At 55.0% G+C, this 17,771-nt stretch overlaps 6 protein-coding genes across 6 annotated transcripts; all 6 read right to left on the bottom strand.

Moving 5' to 3' along the window:
* Positions 1-124: 124 nt before the first annotated feature.
* CABS01_07640 (microtubule associated protein) lies at positions 125-4,692 on the bottom strand (the record flags this gene model as incomplete). Its single annotated transcript, XM_060541002.1, has 2 exons — positions 125-1,297; positions 1,348-4,692. 2 exons carry the CDS (start codon positions 4,690-4,692, stop codon positions 125-127), a joined length of 4,518 nt encoding a protein of 1,505 aa, XP_060403170.1.
* Positions 4,693-6,216: 1,524 nt separating this feature from the next.
* CABS01_07639 (uncharacterized protein) lies at positions 6,217-6,493 on the bottom strand (the record flags this gene model as incomplete). The annotated part of the gene is made up of 2 exons (XM_060541001.1): positions 6,217-6,347; positions 6,406-6,493. The coding sequence occupies 2 exons, from the start codon at positions 6,491-6,493 to the stop codon at positions 6,217-6,219; spliced, it is 219 nt and encodes a 72-aa protein (XP_060403169.1).
* Positions 6,494-8,357: 1,864 nt separating this feature from the next.
* CABS01_07638 (uncharacterized protein) lies at positions 8,358-9,226 on the bottom strand (the record flags this gene model as incomplete). Its single annotated transcript, XM_060541000.1, has 3 exons — positions 8,358-8,455; positions 8,578-8,852; positions 9,036-9,226. 3 exons carry the CDS (start codon positions 9,224-9,226, stop codon positions 8,358-8,360), a joined length of 564 nt encoding a protein of 187 aa, XP_060403168.1.
* Positions 9,227-10,676: 1,450 nt separating this feature from the next.
* Positions 10,677-11,814, bottom strand: CABS01_07637 (arginase; the record flags this gene model as incomplete). Its single annotated transcript, XM_060540999.1, has 3 exons — positions 10,677-10,989; positions 11,076-11,659; positions 11,725-11,814. The coding sequence occupies 3 exons, from the start codon at positions 11,812-11,814 to the stop codon at positions 10,677-10,679; spliced, it is 987 nt and encodes a 328-aa protein (XP_060403167.1).
* A 1,010-nt stretch (positions 11,815-12,824) lies between these two features.
* On the bottom strand, positions 12,825-13,049 carry CABS01_07636 (uncharacterized protein; the record flags this gene model as incomplete). Its single annotated transcript, XM_060540998.1, has 1 exon — positions 12,825-13,049. The coding sequence occupies one exon, from the start codon at positions 13,047-13,049 to the stop codon at positions 12,825-12,827; it is 225 nt and encodes a 74-aa protein (XP_060403166.1).
* A 1,608-nt stretch (positions 13,050-14,657) lies between these two features.
* Positions 14,658-16,763, bottom strand: CABS01_07635 (capsular associated protein; the record flags this gene model as incomplete). The annotated part of the gene is made up of 2 exons (XM_060540997.1): positions 14,658-15,760; positions 15,854-16,763. 2 exons carry the CDS (start codon positions 16,761-16,763, stop codon positions 14,658-14,660), a joined length of 2,013 nt encoding a protein of 670 aa, XP_060403165.1.
* Positions 16,764-17,771: the final 1,008 nt, after the last annotated feature.

Raw genomic sequence — 17,771 nt, 5'->3', positions numbered from 1 at the left:
GAAGAACGGAAATACAAAAACAAAAGAGACGTTGAGCCACACATTCCGGCTCTGCTGTTGGTACAAGAGGTTGAGCGAATACAAATGAAACCTCCGCAACGCAATCCCAGCCAACTCTACTTTTTCAGCTGTCCCCCAACTGTCCGTTGGCCCTGCGTATGCGGTTCACCTCCGTCCTTAAATCACGGTTTTCTGTTTCGAGTCCGCCCAGCCGCTGTCTTGCCGCATTACGGTCCTGCGAGCGGCCTTCGCGCTCAGCCTTGAGCTTGTTCTCGAGGTCGCGGAGCTTGAAAATCCACCGGTTGTCTGCTGGGTCCCTCTCCGCCAACGTGGCTTCAAAAGGGTTGTGATTGGTTGACCCAGGCGTCGTCACCGTATGGCTGGAAACGCTCCGTGTCATCGTCGACGTTCTCTCGCCCTTGCGAGGCTTCCTCTCTCGCTCTCTCGGTCCTGTGGGAATGGACGGCGACGGGCTTCCACTGCCGGGCTCAGTGATAACCGCGCTGGGGTCGTTGGTTGCTGAATAGGCAGCCCGACTCCTGACGTCCTGAGCGGTTCGTAGTGTTGCGTTCTCAACCTTGAGTTGGCGGTAGGCGTCCTCGAGGCGCTCCATCCTAGCCTGCTCATAGGACCCGAGGGATCCCGATGCTATGCTGTTGCGTACAATCGTCTCCAGCCGCTCCAGCTTCTTAGTCCGGATCTCGAGGTTGTTCTCGAGGCTCTGATACTCGCGCCATAAGTCCCGTTCCACGCCCTTGACGCGAGACGAGAACCCACCAACCATGGTTTCGATCATCTTGATAGCGCCCAGCAAGTTTTTGCTGAAGCCGGGCAGCATAGTAGCCACAGCCTCCAGAGAAGGCAGCGCACGCCCATTGATGAGACTATTGTCGTGCGCCCAGTCAGTGCCACAAAGGGCCGAAAGTCGGGTCCACAGTACAAGCAGCAAGTTGTTGCGCTCAGTGAGCTGGTCTCGGAACGTCGCTTCGAGATGCGAAATCTTCTTCTTGTCCTGGGTCCGCGAGGATTCGAGCTCCGAGATGCGTAGGTCCTGTGTGCTAACAGTTCTCGACACATGCAAGTGTGTCTTCTGAAATGTCTCGAACTGGTTCTTCGTCGTCCGGTGCGCCTGTCTCTCCTTTTCGAGCTCTCCCCCAAGTTTGCGAGACTCCAGGCCGTGAGACTCAAGCAAAGCGTCGCGTTGCTTGATGATACGATCCTTCTCGACGAGCGATGCCTTGGTGGTGTCCAGCTCGCGAACGGTGTTCTCCAACTCGCGCTGAAGTTTTGCAATCGACTATGTCTGTTAGTGCCTGTGTCTCTTCTGGGGCTTGTTGCCTAGCCTACCTTGAGAAGGCTGGATCGTGTCCCGTTAAGATCGCCCAGTGCCTCTCTAAGATTGTTCTCCAACTCCATGAGCCGCTCCTTCCATTCGGTCGCCTCAACTTCGCGAGAGGTGAGACTCTTACGCAACCTCCGGGCTTCGTCTTTGGCCGCCGACATCTCGCGGTTGAGCTCGTTGACGAACTGCGTCACCTCTTCCTTCTCCTGATTGGAAACCATCTCGTGTTGGCGACGCTCAGTAACAAGACGCTGCTCTAGCTCCTTGATCCTGTCGCGTTCGTCGCGCAAGCTCTGCTCGGTATTAGCGAGAGCCGCCTCGAGATCGCCGATGCGGATCTTGTCGCCTTCCTGCTCCTCACGCAAGAAAGCAATTTCGCCCTGGCTGGATTCTTGTTGTACGCTGAGCCGCTGAGCCTTGTCGTTGGACTCGAGCAGCTTGGATTCGAGCTCCTCTGACTCCTTGTTGGCTTCTGCGAGTTCTTGCTCTAGTTGCTTGATCCTGCCAATCTTGGCTGCTGTCTCGTCCTCCAATCCCAGTAGCGCTTCGCTCATCTTGCGCATTTCCTCCTGCAGGGCATCGAAGTTTTCTGTGCGGTCATTGAGCTCAAACTGCAGCCTTTGTATCTCGTCGTTTCGTTGGTCGGCCTCGCCCTCCAAAGCATCAATTTCTTCCTGGGCTTCTTTCCGCAACGATTCGAATTCCGTCTCCATATCCGCCTGCTCCCTGAGCGCTTCGTCCCTCTCGGCCTGCAAAGCCACGAGGTCGTTCATGGCATTGTCGAGATCTTCCTGGAGTGTGGCAGCGATTTCCTCAGCTTGGCCCTTACCTTCGACTGCTGTCTCAAAGTCTGCCATGCATCCCTCGAGCTCCCGTTGAAGCTCTTGGTTCTGTAATTTGATCTCGCTAATCTTGTCGCGCGTTTCGGCGAGTTTGTTCTCCAACTCTTCGCGCTCCAGCTCATCGATCTCTGTCATTTGCGTCCTACTGGCGCTGACTCTTGACATCGACCGGTGGTGGGCGCCGGCGCGAGATGCCGAACGCTCGAGCAGGGAGTCCACCGTGGATGGTGCCGGTCCTCCTCGCCGCTGCGCCATCTTCAGATCCTCAATCTCCTGATATAATCGCTCCTTTTCACGGTTCCTCGACGTGAGCATGGATGTCTGCGCTCCTACCTCGCGCCTCAGCTCGGCGTTTTCGTGTCGTAGTTGCTCACTTTCTCTCCTGAGTTCATCCACCAACGTACTTGCCGCACTAAAGCCACCATTCGTTTCAAGATCACCGGATAGACCAGACACGGGGCGACTTGGAGAGACTTGTCTGTGCTTCTTGGTGATGTTGTAAATGTTGGTGGTGTGGTGCATGCCACCGTGGCCGCCACTGGCTTCCTGTTTCATGCGGAAGATCTCGTCACGCAGCTTACGGTTGTCCTCGTCGGACTGCTCGCGTCGAGCCGTCTCCTGCTCGAGAAGGTCCTTCCATACGTCGGCCTCTTCCTGACTGCCAAGATTGCCGCTGGTTCTCTCGCCTAGCGACCTGACCACCTCACTGAGCTTACGCTTTTCTGCCTCCTTTGACATGTTATCGTTCCGAAGCCTCTCAATCTCAGTGATGTATTCTTCGACGCGCTCGCGCAGGTATGTCAACTCCTCCTCACGTTCCTGAGCATCCAGGTTGGAGGAGGTGTCATTAGACGATCCACCACTCTTTGCTGTTCCGGGGCGGTCCTGGTCGTCTTTCAACTGCTTCTCCAACTCCTTGACCCGCCTTCGCAAGGCCTTGTTATCACGCTGGATGACGGCGAGGCTCGTCTTGAGTTCCACGTTTTCCGAGATCATCTCCTTAACACCCTCTTCGGATAGCTTGTCAAGGCGATCGCTGAGGAACATGACCTTCAGCTTGAGGTCAAAGTTCTCTTTGGACAGACGCTCAATGGTGCTGCTCTGCTCCTTGAGTGTCAGGTTCTTACCCGACCTCGTGGAGGCGCCAAGCGGCATGTCTGAGGGCTTGCGGGGCGTCACAAAGCCACTCTTAGTCCTGTACTCCATGGCCAACGACTCAGGGACCTGCACATTTCTAACATGCCGGGCGATGACAGTATCGGTGGGCGCAGTTAGATTCTCCTTGGAGGGTTTCGGGGTAGCCAGGAGATCTTCGTTTCGGGCTGATCGGCGTGGCGAGAACCGGTTGTCGTCCTCTTCAAGTGTCTCAAGCTGACTAGGTAGCGATTCGGGCTCGTCCAAACCCGAGGCCATGCTGCCGATGCTCACGGAGCGCGACAGGATGCTGCTGAGACTGCGGGGTAAGCTCAGCGTGCCAGCTGCACCTCCAGATTGCAGGGCGAAATCGGCGCCAAGATTCGCAGTGCCTTCGCTCTCAAGTTCATCGTGGGTATCGGGGTTGGTGATGAAAGAGGAGACGGAGGATCGCTGGCTGGCGCCCCGGCTACGCAGATACTTTGGCCGCGTGCCGTAGCGGAGAGAATGACCAGGTGTACTGCCGGCATCCACAGAGCCACCTTGAAGGCTGCCGTCGGAGCGCTTGCTTCGGAGAGTCGTTGACACAGATTCGGCAGCAGATTCCGCACGAGATAGAGATTGTTCATCCTCGGTGTCGTCAGCCGGAGCGGGTTCCTCCGATTGCTTGTCGGTCCGATTGCTGGCGCTGGAAAGGGCCCTGGAAATTGTTCGCGCGGCGGCGGCGGCGGCGGGCGAGGAGGACATAGTTTCCAGGGCAGAAGTTGTATTGGAGACGTCGGCAGAGGCCGAGTCTTGCGGTCGCAGTTCGGGAAGGTTGTGGATGGCCGAGTCTTCCTCAGGGGTCGCATCGAATCTCGGCCTTGGACTGGGGCTGGGGCTCGCAGGGGGTTGTCTGGCTGGGGCAGGGGATCTCGAAGAAGCGGCCGCGCCATCGAAGAGGTAAGTGTCGTCGGTGCCCTCGTGGGTTATTGTGGGGATCGGGGATACACGAGAGACGAAGCTTGATTCAACGTCCTGGAGATGTGCGCGAACAGCTGATTCAGCCAAAGAATCGCCATGGTAGGAGTCGTCAAAGGTAGGGCCCTCGACAAAGCTGGTGTCCGGTACGGCGGAGGTCTGGGGTCGCGGTGGAGGGAGCATAGATTCGTTTTGATGTTCGATATTGGTACGGGAGCTGGACGGGGTACGGCGACCTAGTTCGTTGTTGTGAGGTTGTTCGTCAGGAGGGGGTTTGGTCGGCGTGTTTTGCGACTCGTCAACAGTAGCGCTTCCTGAATGATTGAGCCGCGATGTGTCATCATCACCGTCGTCGTCAACCCGACGGGCAGTAGTAGGACGGGAGTCGTCGTGATGGGTCTCATCACGTTCCATGGTGGGAATTGGCTAGGCGATTGGGGGGATGCATTCGGCTGGCTGGGGACGTGGATTTTTCTTTGTCTCGCCCGTCGTTGGTCCTCGAGGGAATGATTGGCGGTTTCGGGAGGGGGGCTCGAGCCGGGGAATGGTGGGCGCTGAAAGGGCGTTTCGAAGGAGAAGATGCGCTGGTGATGAATGATCGGTGAGGGATGAGAAAAGCAACTAGGTACCTGGAGGTAACATAAACCGATTGAGCTAAGAAGTGTCAGAGTTTCTCCCTCCTTGTCAGTCGCGAGTCTGTGGTGGCATCGGGACGGAGCGATAGCAACAATGGCGAAGTCAACGTGTCGCACAAAACATGTGCGTTGGCAGGAGATGGGCGTCGAGGATTGGATGCTGGCGCGCACGCGCATGCAGGACGCCGATGTACCTTACCTTATCATGAAGGAAAGCACGTACCTAGGTATTTGGTGGTGTTCCTTCCACCCTTTTTCCCAAGGTACCGCAACCACCAACAAGGAATAGAAGCACCAGCAAAAATTTCTACCCTACGTGCTTCCTCGTACACACGAAGTTTTGCAGTGATGAACGTGTTGGCTGATGCTGCAAGGCGTGATGGGCTGTACCTAGATGCACGCCGGGACGATACAAAATCCTAGAGTTGCTTCTCAATCGAAGCTAGATCTGCACCTCTAGAGGGGATGCTAAGAAACGTGTGAAGAACGGGCTGTTGATCCGCGAAAATGAATACAAACAAAAACATAGGCGGACTGGTTGGTAGGCACGTACCTTACCTTACCTTAGGTGCTTAGAGAGACCTTATCAGCAGGGCACCCACCAGCAGATTAGGTACAGTCCCGGTCCACCTCACATGGGGGTCGGGTGCCTCCAATGCTCCCGTCCGGACCCCCTACCTTAGGTACCTACCTTACGGCGTACCTGTGGTCTTCACATCCCGCCATACCTGCCCCGCTGGCAACCTCACGTAAGGCGGCTAGGTAGCGAGTGCTTACCTAAGGTGACGAGAAGGTCCAGACCATCTCCAAAGCTTCGAAGGTCAACAATAGCTGTTTCCAGTCACGGCATGCACATTCTCATTTGGTCAGGTCGCTGCTGTGATTGCTCCCCTGCACCAAGATCAAACTAGATTTGGGCGGTTTTATGGCATTCAGGTAGTTACTGTGACATTGAAAATGGTCTCCATCGGAATTGATGTCCTGAGTTGGATTAAAATCCACTTTCATAGCTAACAGCTATAGCTGTTTATCGTCCTGTCCGCTGCTTCTATTGTAGTTGGGCTGTTACAGTGAGGGTGGCAAACACTATGTCCATACAATGAATGCAAATATACGTATACTAGTGGAGGTACATTTACGGATTCATGAAATTTGCGGCTATGGTGAGTTCCACCAGCTCACATAATAGAGCAACGGCATAATGGTAATGTAGTTCATTAAAAGCTATATGGGAGGCAAGATATCATAGCCGCAATCGTCCCATTGTCGTGAAAGAGTCGTGACCAAAACATATGTTGTACATTTAGTTGGAAATCTTAGGGTTGACCTTCTTTCCGGTCACCTTCTCGTAGATTCCGCGACCAGCATCGGTGATCTTCTCGTCCGTGCTGGGAGAGAAGTCGTGTCCAGCCTTCTTGGAGCCAGCGTCGAAGACTATAAGTATGTCAGAGGAATTCGAACCATTGTGGGAATGGCGAGTATCTAAACTTACTCTTATCGACAGGATCCTGCTTCTGCTGGCCTGGGGCAGCGGCAGTGTTGCCGGAGCTTCCGGAGGCGAGGTTCTTGAGCTTGTCCATGTTGATAGTTGTGGTTTGTAGCTTATGTGGTGGTGGAAAGTGGTTCAATAGTGGTACTTGTTGGAGAGCGGTTTTGTATGAGTAGCTTGTGGGTGTATGTAAAAGTCAATCAAATTCAGAACGAGTGAGAGGAATGCTTGGGCACTTTATACATCCAGTCTCCTTCCATCAGCCCAGCCAACGGAACCTACCTTTCCCATCCTGTTCTTCACCTTCGAGCTTGGGAGGCAACCAGAGCGGCATGAGGTAGGGACTTGGTAGAGGAAGGACCCCTCCCCCGCTTTCCCCCATTAGCGTCAGACATTTCCAGTTCTCGCCCGCGTCCCCGTGGGTCCAATGACCTAATCCATGCCCTCGCCCCCAAGTTGGCAGCCACACAGCGCAGATTCCCAGTTCCAACTCCCGTTTCTGACCTATCTGAGCAAAGTCAGATAGCTAACTGCCTGCCTACGTCATTCGCCGGCAGTTCCAAAGGTAAGACTGCAAGGTACCGCGACCTTATGCACTCTCGACCCGTCGTTCAAGAGAAACCGGATGTTGAGAGTCTGCTCATCTAGGTAGGCACCTTATCACAATCTGTAGTTGTCTTTCCCCCGTCATGTCAACCCAGTCAGAATGCCAAGCAGGTTCAGGGTCCTCACCCGTTGGTTGTTCCTGCCATCATGGCTTGTTTCCTCCCGAGAGAATGCTAGTCCAAGATGCTTGGCAGGCTGAAAATCGAGTCTATCTCTCGAGCTAAGGTACCCTTGTCTGTCTGACATTTCCAAGGTGCCTGCCCGGCTGAACGGCAAACCAACGCACGCACTTGCTCAGGGCACTCGAGATGAATGCGCGTGAAAGGTCTCGAGGTTCAATCCGAACCTCTGTAGTGTAGGTACCAGTATCCCCGCCGGCTGGCTACGTCATGTCAGATCAACATGGGGGCCTAGGCCTCGATTCGCCAACAAGAGCCGCTCCCGTCAAAGCTACGCGTGTACCTATGCGAACCCTCTACTGTGGGAGGTAGGTACCTCCCCACGTTCACTCGCAACAGATTCATCATGTGACGACGATCTCAGTGACGAAATGCAGTTGATCTTAAACAAAGCTGGTCTCGGACTATGGGGACCGGATCAGGTACATGCAAGCAAGTATGTACCTGAATACTTGGCTTCCGTTGACGAATGCAGACGGGAAGCATGTACTCCATACAAGATCGCTCCATGGGTGAACTGAGTCGAATCCAGTCTAAGAGCACACGACGACTTGAATGCATGCATGGTCCGGTTACAATGCAATGCAGAATATACTGTTGTCATTCCATCCAACCTTGCCTTGCCGTGCTTGCTTGCGCTACCTCATTTGACTATCCATAACTGCCAATTCGTCATTTCTGGACAGCATTCGTTTCACTCATCTTCGTGCACCTTCGCTACGCAATCATGCAGTCCGGTCGCCAAACAATAGCTCGTGCGAAACCTCCGTCCAAAATCACCAGACGCCTATATGTGCAATTGCCCAAAACCAAGGAAGAGAACGACAACCTTCCTCCGACGGCGATTCTAATCATTAAATCCACCAGATCATACTCGTAAATTCGTCTCTTGTAGCAAAACTGGCGGTATGTACATGCCGGCCGATAAGACTGTCGAAGCTGGATACCGTTTATGTTTCCGTATATGTGTCGAGTTGTGTCGGACTATGCCGAAAAGATTATACCAGAAAATGGTTGAGTATGTCGGATATTCCTCATGCAATGGTATACAGTCAAAATATAAACGTTGCGGCCTAGGCGCAACCCGAGGCTTCATCGTCGACACTACGCAGCCACACGTCCAAACGAGAATGATAATTCCCGGGACAGTCGTGTCTCAGCCCATATTCATCACGAGCTGGCAAACACTTGGTAGGCCATGACCATGATCCAAAGCAGGAAGATGGCACCAACCAGCGCAAATGAAAACACCGCCTGCCACGCTTGGCCTACATCACGGTCCCGAATATTAGCATTCCTCCCGTTCACAAAGTCTCTTCTCGAAATCTACGAAGAAACAAATAGGCATCACACCAAGAAAAGAGCGAGTAGGGGAAAGGAGAGAACGCACATATACTCCTCTGTTCCAGCCAAGCGAGGGTGTCTAGACTCTGCCCCGTCGGGCTCCGGTTAAACACGGCGAGGTTACACGTGCTAGAGACGGACCCGTCGGGTCCCCAGAGCTGAATGCTCACGACAACAAGACCGACGAACCATAGTATGAAGAGGATGAAGGCGCCGATCATAACAATGGCTGGGAGGAGACGACGCTGGAAGACTAGCCAGAGGAGGAGGCCGATGAAGAGGATTACGAGGCATGCGACGGTGATGTAGTAGGGAAAGTACCTGTCGCGGAAGGAAGATGGTTCATCATGTTAGCATTGGCATCGTCTCGCGGAGTTCATCTCTTGGCCGGGAACCCTCGTCTTTCTGCGTAGTCGTTGAGCGTGGCATGCCATTTGGCCAGGCGCATATGGCAACTTGACGGAATGCGAGGGTGAGGCAGAGATAGCAGTGTGAATCACGCACCAGGGTATGGGCAGAAGCAGTTGCTGCTGCGTCTCGATAAAGGACGCAAAAACGCCGATGATGAGGCAGGCGGCCACAAGCATGACGAGGATCCAGAGGTTGAGCTGAATGCCGGGCCATTGGTAGCGGTGGACGCGCTCGACAACGCGCCTCTCGTAGAGGGAGCTGCCCGTCAGTGTTGACGCCACCATTGTGCCTATATTTGCTATTTACAGCTCGGTTCGTTGACGATGAGTTGGTATTGGTCAAGTGGGATCGCGTCGCCTAGGTATTCCGACTGTCGCTGAGATTCGGAATGGGGCACGGAGAGGTGTCTCTAATATAGGTATTTAATCGATCGTGCTCGATACTCTCGGTCTTCCGATGGATTTGGGGTTTCGCTGGGATGAGGGGGGGGCGAGTAGCGCAATGGGTAACGTTGGGTACCGAATTTCCGGGTCCTGTTCGTTCGGCGAGGCTGGGTAGGAGGCTATCGCCAATGCGCGTGCGGCAATCGCGTCGATTAGGTATCCTGCGTCGAGCGAAAAGGTGGGCTCGGTTCGTCTCGTCGGGTGCCAAAGAGTTCGTCTTATAAGAGGGGCAGGGTTGGTAGCAGAAACGGTTTTCGAGAGCCTCGCAATCAGGTAGAAGTCGGCCTGACTCCTGCACAGTACCCAAGGCAAGGTAAGGTAGGCGTACGGATCGAATGGATGGTGTGGGTTGCCCTGGTGTTGGCGCGGCGGCTGTTTTGGAGGGTGCCACGTCAAACCAAAGTATGTCGTATTTACGCCGTAGCTACCTTATGGTTAGACGGGGAAGATTATGTACTGCGATTCGAGAAATTGTCTATGAAATGTATGTATGTTGTAGATTTGAAAATTGTGACTGGGGGCGAGCCAGCTTCCTTCTCTCATCTACGAATAGGGAATAGGTACCTTGCCTTAGTCAAAATACACCGTACATTAATTGATCTCTCCTTCCCTTTGGAAATGGCGATGGCTGGGCGAATGGAAGGCATCCCGACTCCGTCCCTTCCTCTGCCTTAGGTAAGCAGGTAAGGTACCGACACATCCCATCGGTGAGCAAGCAGGAAAGTGGGGTCCTCTGAGGCCGCGTTGGACCTGCTGTCCCTGCCAGCCACTCACGCCCCCGGTTTCCGAGGCTCAAAGACTCCAGTATGCACCCGAACCGCCTCACGACTTCAGCCTTCCATTTCTCATGTCTTTATGCCCAATCGAACTTTATGTTGTCGTAGAGACCTTGGAATTGAGCCACGTGAGTGCGCTGCAAAGTTCGGATACGTTTGAATAATCGCTGGTTTACGGAGTAACCAAAGGGACCTCGTACCAAGGTACCTTGCCTAGCATCAATCATGACAACGAAAGGTCGGCTCATAAATCTATTCGTTGGTATATATCTACCTCAACCCCGTGTCTGACTCCGTCCAAGTTTCCCTAGCCACCTCACTTGTTCTGTCTTCTATTGCGCTATACGCCAAATTCACTTTGCCTCCGTGTACCGTTTAAGCTTCCCTGTGTTCCCACAACCATAGATAGGCAGCCCTCGCCGTTCTCCGTCAGCGGCCAAGATTCTGCCAGAAGTCGAGAATCCCTTGTGACCGCATCCTTTCCCTTCTGTCCCGCGCACGCTCAAGCTACCAACTTAGAGCAATGACTCTCCCAGAGCGCAACGCACCAGCGAGCAGCCAGCTCTTACCGTCTCGGACGCCGCGCCCTCCTGCTCGGCCGCGAGTGACGGGTTCACCTCGACCAGGTCCAGCGCGACAAGGCTGCCAGTCTCGTGCACACACTCGCAAATGTAGTCACCTTCTCTCAATGTGAGACCGCCGCGGACCGGGGTACCCGTTGACGGCGCCCACATGGGGTCCAGAGCGTCAACGTCAAATGACAAGTGAATGGGGGTATCGTTGCCAATGTGCGCCAGCGCCATCTCCATGACGCGTCCGATGCCATATCTAAAAAGAAAACGATGTTAGTCATAACGGTCAAAAGTCTATCATGGCCATGCCATGCGGAATGAAAGAGAAGAGGAGAGACCTACCTGTCAATGTCAAACATGCTGAACGCCTTGATGCCATTCTCGCGCAGAATCCTCTTCTCGCCTGCGTCCACGTCGCGCAGACCAATATACACCAGCTTCTTGATGCTTAGCATGTGCTCATCCTTGAGCCAGCCAAAGTATTCTGGTCTTGACTCCTTGGCCAAGCCCGTGACGAAAGCCACCGGCATGCCGTGGACGTTGCCGCTGTCGCTCGTCTCAGGGGTGTTGATGTCGGCGTGCGCATCGACCCAGATGACGGCAATCTCGCGGCCGAGTCTCTCGCGGGTGGCCTTCGCAGAGCCGGCAATGGTGCCAATGGCAATGCTGTGGTCACCGCCGAGGGTCAGGGTCAGGCGGCCGAGGCGCGACTGCTGGTAGACCTGGTCGGCGATGCGCTCGGTGACGGAGGACACGGCCTTGGGGTTCTTCATGTTGCGGAAGGGAGGGTCGTCTGCGGGTACGAGGTCGGTGTAGAGGTGCACCTCATCGTCGCCGTGGAGCTTGTAGCCCAGCTCGTCGCGGAGCTGGGTGAGCAGGCCGGACTCGATGAGGGCCTTGGGGGCGGCGTCGACGCCTTTCTTGCACTGCAGGCGGGCGAGGGTCAGATTTCTATGTTGCCTTGGGAGGGCAGGCTATTGGCGATGCTTACCTGTCCGCCAGAGAAGCCAACGGCAACGACGCCGAGGTCCTCGGGGTTGCTCAGGAACTTGGAGGTGACCATTGATGTGTTCTGGACCATGGTTGCGATGCGCCGAGGGTGCGAACTTTGTGATTACGGGTGGTGGAAGAGGAGGGGAATGTGGTGGTAGGTGAGAGTTGACGATGGTGGCGCTGACCTTGGTTCAGTGACAAGATATGTGCGGGTAATCGAGGTAAGAGATTCAAGTGAAGAAGAAGAAGACGAGGAAGAGAAGGGGGAGAGGTCAAGAGGAGGGTAGAAGCTGGGGAGTATTATATGTAGAGAGTCTTGAATCAGCAGAAGACGGGCGATCAAGGTATGTTTAAAGCCTTTCCGTCACCGGCGACACCAAGGGCTCCGGGCCACGAAGTACCTGGGTCCGTACAGCCATCATCCATGACCATGGCCGCCTCAGTCATGGGGATGGCTAGCGCGCCTAGGGCTGATGGGAAAGGAAGCATTCGCGCGCATTCCTGGCCAAGGGGGGAACAAGGACGAGGACGGGGTGGATTGTGGAAAAGACGGAAGGTTTCTACTGCGTAGGTAGCTGTGTAGAAGGTGGGACAGACGGGTGGTGTCGAAGCAAGTGACGCTACCGGACACAATGGAAAGGTGAGGAATGCAAGACACCTCGCACCTTGGGTACTGAAGAGTGAAGACCCGGCGACGGCGACGGCGACGGCGACAGGACGGCAATGACACCAGCGTGTTCCAGGCTGCGGACCCCTGAACCTCCCCTTGGGCCCCTCCACCAAGGTCGACGGTCCACCCCCGAACATCCCCACCACGGGTAGACCTGCACTTAGGGGAACATCAGTGGAGCCCCGGACAGTTATGGGGCCCACGGTCGGCGGGCGTAGCGCCGCAAGAGAAGGGAGCCAGAGGGCCGCAAGGGGCAGACCCCCGCCGCACATCGCTGGGGCCCGCTGGACCACCGCTGGAGCACCTGCACTTAGGGGTCTGGCGCGCCCGGAGGTGTGCCACTTAACGGCAGGTGACCCGGCGGGAAAACGCGCGAGGCATTATTTAAAGAGGCCCGTCGCCCACGTCCGCTGTCCACTTCACCAATATCACCGCCTCCGGGACTTGGTGATGTTCCCTAATGGCAGGGCGACGCGAAGGCGCATGACAATCTCACACCCGACACTCACACAACCAAGAAAACCACGGACGGAAGCTCGGCCTTTTCGGAATACGGGAGAGAGAAGAGAAGAAAGAGTTTTTTTCTCCTTTCTTCTATGCTCTTTTTTTGTTGAGAAAGAGGGGGTGATGCGGACCACCACCACCACCACCATCACCCGTTCCAAGGCATAGGAATCGAAGGTATCCGGACTGCCATCATCTTCCCTCCATTATGTTCTCTTTTCTCCTACCTGACTTTACCTGCCTTACCTCCCTTACAAAGGTGTAGTGAGGTAAGGTACCTTATCTTCAGTACAACCAAAAGAGAGCCAGGTGTCGGTTTTCCGAGGTTCGCACCTTTCTTGCCTTATCGATTGGTCTTGTCTCTTATCAGACGTTCCTCTTATCTGGCCGTGAAGTGTCCTCCCGAGTCTGATACACCCAGAGTACATTCAATTACGTACAATGTGTGCTAGACCCGAGGTCACAGTTGTGCTACTGCGGTTTGAGGCCCTCCCCTCCTCCCACGAGTCACCCATCAGGGCAGCAGGGCCCTGCCCATCACGGACCCGCACCGCTGCTGCAGCATCTCGATTCTCATCTCACACTGAAAACCTCAGCGACTCATGCCCGGGCCGGCATCCCTCGACTCCCATCTTCTCACCTCAGATTCTCGACGCCCATTTGACTACCTTGTCTTTTCCACATTTCTTGTTATCAATCAGTTCCAGGGGTGGCCGCATGACGTCCTTCCCATCTTCCATTATCCGGGGCCTAGCCCACCCGCCTGCCTGCCTGCCTGTTCAACCTACCTCGTCCACGATTCCCAGATATAGCTACATCCTTCGGAAGACTGAAAATGGGTTCAACTCTCTACGCAAACACGCTGTCACTTGTCACCCGCTAGCTCCCGCGCTTGAGTAGGTAGCACAAGAACTCTCTCGTCCGCTTGCTTCCATTGTCTCTCCCGATTATACCCCTCACCTGCTCAAGGCCCTCGAAGCAAGGACGCTCCCTGGCTTTACGTAAAAGAGGCGCATTCTCTCGTCTCGAAATTGCCTTATCATCGCGTAATCGTCTGCACCCTAAACGTATACATTGGCGGGTTGGACTTGATTATGACTCGTAGCCGCGTCTCCAATCCTCCCGCCATGTGTCTCGTGAAAGTGATCAAATGACTTTATTCTGCTGTACACGGACCAGTTGGTTGGGCTGTCGACGGCTGAAGGATAAGATTCAAGATATCATTACTCCATAACTCCTTGTGCAGCTCGCCTACGAACGGCAACAGGCGGCAGACGTCGTCTCCGGTCTGCGGGATTGCCTTCCGAAGACCGAGCCATTCCTTTTCCACGTCATGTAGAACTTAGATCCGGAACCGACGTCCGACACTTTCACAACATGCAATACCACCCTCACATTCACATGCACATGGCACTTTGATGCGCCGCTAAACCTGGCAGTGGTATGTACTAGTTGCCATGCAGCATACATGACCTATGTTATATATCAATACCTAGAATGATGCCGATTTCATACTTCCTCATTCTCCCGTTCGAGGGAGTCGGTTCTGGTAGGATCCGTAGACAAAAGTCTCAAAACACCCATAAAAAGGCTGACAAGTAGGGGCCCTTGCGAGTTACACCAAAAACTCCCCAAAGAGACGGACCAGAACACTATAATAGAGATAAAATAACGCCATGCCCTTTTTGATTTCCCGTATTCCGCGGTGTGGTATCCATGCGACGAAACAACAATCCTTTCTGCCTCCTCGCGCTCTCTCAACTGGATGTCTGCTCCGCCAGCAAGTCATGCACCCAGCCCATCCTCTCTCTTCTCTCGTCCGTAACGCGCGCGTACTCGAGAAGCAACCGCAGAGTGTAAATCTGCATGTCTTCCTTACGCAGCGCCTTCTCGGCCCACGCCTTGCCCGCCATGGCAATCTTCTCCGCTTCGGCGTCGTGGCCTGGCCTCTCGTCACCATATCCCAAAAAGTATTCCATGATGCCGTAATATTCATTATACCGCGTGTCCATCGGCACAAAGTGTTTCCATGCAACGAGACGGCTGTCGTGCCATTCCCGCCAAAGCGTCGACTTGATGGGGAGACTCGTGCTGCCCAGGAACGCGAGGTACCGGCCTGAAAAGCTATTGCCGTCAACGTCGGGGAGGTACTTGTTGTCGTACATCTCGGAGAGCATAACCCCCTCGGTGATGTTGAAATAGGGGCTCGTGTAGTTGCACGTTCCGGCCTTGCCCTCGGGCTCGCACATGAGATCCGTAAACCCGACATTGGCCCACGACTTGATCCAGTCGCCCAGCCCGCCCACCGCCTGCGCTGCAATATTATACATCTTGTCGGGCAGGGAAAAGTTGATCGGGTCCATCGTGCCGTCTTCGGCGCCCGTGACCTTGGTCGCGTTGTTCATGGCCACGAACCGGTGGCGCTGGAACCCTTGCCAGTTATCCACGCGGTTGCGCCCACCCGTTGCGACGCCGCGCCAGAGCACCGCGTCCTTCTTCTTGTTCCAGCGGCCCCCATGGTACCCACCGCCACTGAACCGTTCTTCCTCTGTCCAGTACATGGCTGCAGGAAGCAGGATCTCATTGTTGACGGCCAGCTTGGAACCGCCAAACATTGGAAACAGCACAGGCGTGGCAGCTGTGCTTAGGGGCTCAATGAAGATGCCATTGAGGCCTTGCAGGTCGGGTTGGTGACAGATATGGGTCGAGAGAGTGTAGTTGGAAACAAAACCGTCGCGCATATGCGGCTTGGCATACTTTGTCGAAACGGCGGGGGCATGGTTAAAGGTCCTTTGCGTCTTTGCCAGTCGAGCAGGGCTGTCGGGAGGGCACCCACGGCGGGCAATGAGCCAGTATTGTTCTGCAGACGGATGTTAGTATTCGGGTGTTGTTCGTCCCATGAAAAGGAGTATGTAGGTGGGTGGGGTAGAAGAAAAGGTGGTAGGGCACATACTCGTGACTTTATCCCAGTGCTTGCTCTTGACCTTGACGTTGCGGTCGAGCTCCTTTTTGCTACTAGGCAGGGCCTGGAATGTGTTCATAACCTTTTTCGGTTCGGGCATCCCTTCCGTCAGGGCAGCGTCCCTCAAATGCTGCTCCATATCCTCAAACGGCACCACCATGCGCGGCTCGTCCATCGGATTCAGGGCGATGTCCATGTCGGGTAGCAGGTGCTCAATGGTCTTGAGCATGTTTGTCCAGTGAATGGTCCAGAACCAGTCGCTGATACGGGTGGCTCGTCCCTTGCGCACCTTGATCACCATCTCCCATTCAGCCGCCTCTTTTCGGATGCGTGATGGTTCGAGGCCCCAGAACGGTTTTAGATCATGGTAGATCTGGTCAAAAAAGTCCTCCACAATGACAGCCTTGCGGTCCTGGGCGAATTGAAACCATGCGTCAAAGCCCGGGGGAGGGTGGCGACCACGTCGCTCGCGGTAGGCCTTGGCCGCGGCGGGCAGCGTCTTGGTCTCCTTCTCCAACAACTTATCAAACGTTTCGTCGGCCTCTTTGATCAAGGCATCTATGGGATGTCCTTTTGACGGATCGACACCGCCTTCAACCTTGGTATTGCCCGCTGAGGGGGGTTTAGCTCCCGACGATGCTTGATCGGCTTTCGGAGGTATCGGTGTCGTCTCGGCCTGAGCCGTCGGCTTTGTGACATCCTCAACCTGTGCCGGAGCCACCGGGTCTGGTGTTTGCGGGGGTTGCTTCGGCTTCTCTGGTTGAAGCTGTGTCAGAGGTTCTCTTGGGTATCGCGGGTCGAAGTAGTAGAAGAGAGCCACGAAAAAGATGACGGCGGCGGCGTAGCGGAGGAAGCTCGAAGGCCGCCGGGGCGGAAACGATGGTGGAATGAGCTTCACCATGGTGTAAAGTGGTCGCGGGGTCGTGGGATGGAGTAGTGAGGTAGGGTATCGTCGCAAGTCGGTCCCGGGGGGGATGGACGATGGACTCGAGTGGAAGGGTAGTTCGGATATCGGATGAAGGAGGCCTGGCGGCCGGCTCAGCCAGGCCTATTCAACAGGCGAGCGGCAGCGCAAGACCGCGATCGAGAAGAGGGTAAAGGGGTGCTCGAGGCGCGGAGAGCAGGGGCTTGGTTGTTGGTCGGTCGGGTGCTGCAGTTGAAAATCGCGAGACACGATTCGAGGTGGTTGTCGGGGATTCGAAGGGCCCAACGGTGCGAAGCTCTATGGACAGTTGGAACACGAGAGATTACAAGGAAGAAGAAAGCCGACCGAGTGAAACGGAATGAATTGGAGGAAGAAGAAAGGTAAGGAATGACGGAAGAAGAAGTAAAAGAGGAAGTGCTCAAGAAGGAAGACGGGCGGCTGGTTAGAACAGTGCCATTGAAGGGGGATTGAAGGACGAGGAGGTCGAGATTGGACGTCAGAACAGGGAAGAGGCGTCGTGCACAGAACTGGTTCGTGGGGGCCTCAGTGCCAACAGAGGAAGACTGGAAGTTGGTGCTGTAGGTATTCGAAGGCAAACTGGACCAAAGTGACGGGGACAGCGGGTGTTTGTTCGGATAGGAAGGCGGGAGTGCGCGGTACGCAGAGTACGGCAGATGGGAAGGCGCAGTGACAGCAAAGTGAGATGGGCGACAACGTGGAGATGCTGATCTGAGGTAGGTATGGGGCAAGGTAGCAGCTACCTATGATGTCTGAGGCAGGTGGATGGATGGATGGATGGGCGGTGTTACGGAGTATCCGTTCTGCGCATGTGGATTGTGGACTGCGCAATTGGAGGTGTGGATATCCGTGAAGTTGGATGGGACGGGATGGGATGGGATGAGACGGTCGGGATACGGGAGGACGGGAAAGAGGAGAGATCCAGGTCAATCGGAGGAAGCTGGAGGAGTTGACGGTTGTTGGGAG

Source organism: Colletotrichum abscissum (assembly GCF_030869225.1).
Source record: "Colletotrichum abscissum strain IMI 504890 chromosome Unknown Scaffold_16.1, whole genome shotgun sequence".
NCBI classification, from domain to species: Eukaryota; Fungi; Ascomycota; class Sordariomycetes; order Glomerellales; family Glomerellaceae; genus Colletotrichum; species Colletotrichum abscissum.
The sequence above is the reverse complement of the archived record's forward strand: the minus strand, read 5'-3'. Positions and strand labels throughout refer to the sequence as shown.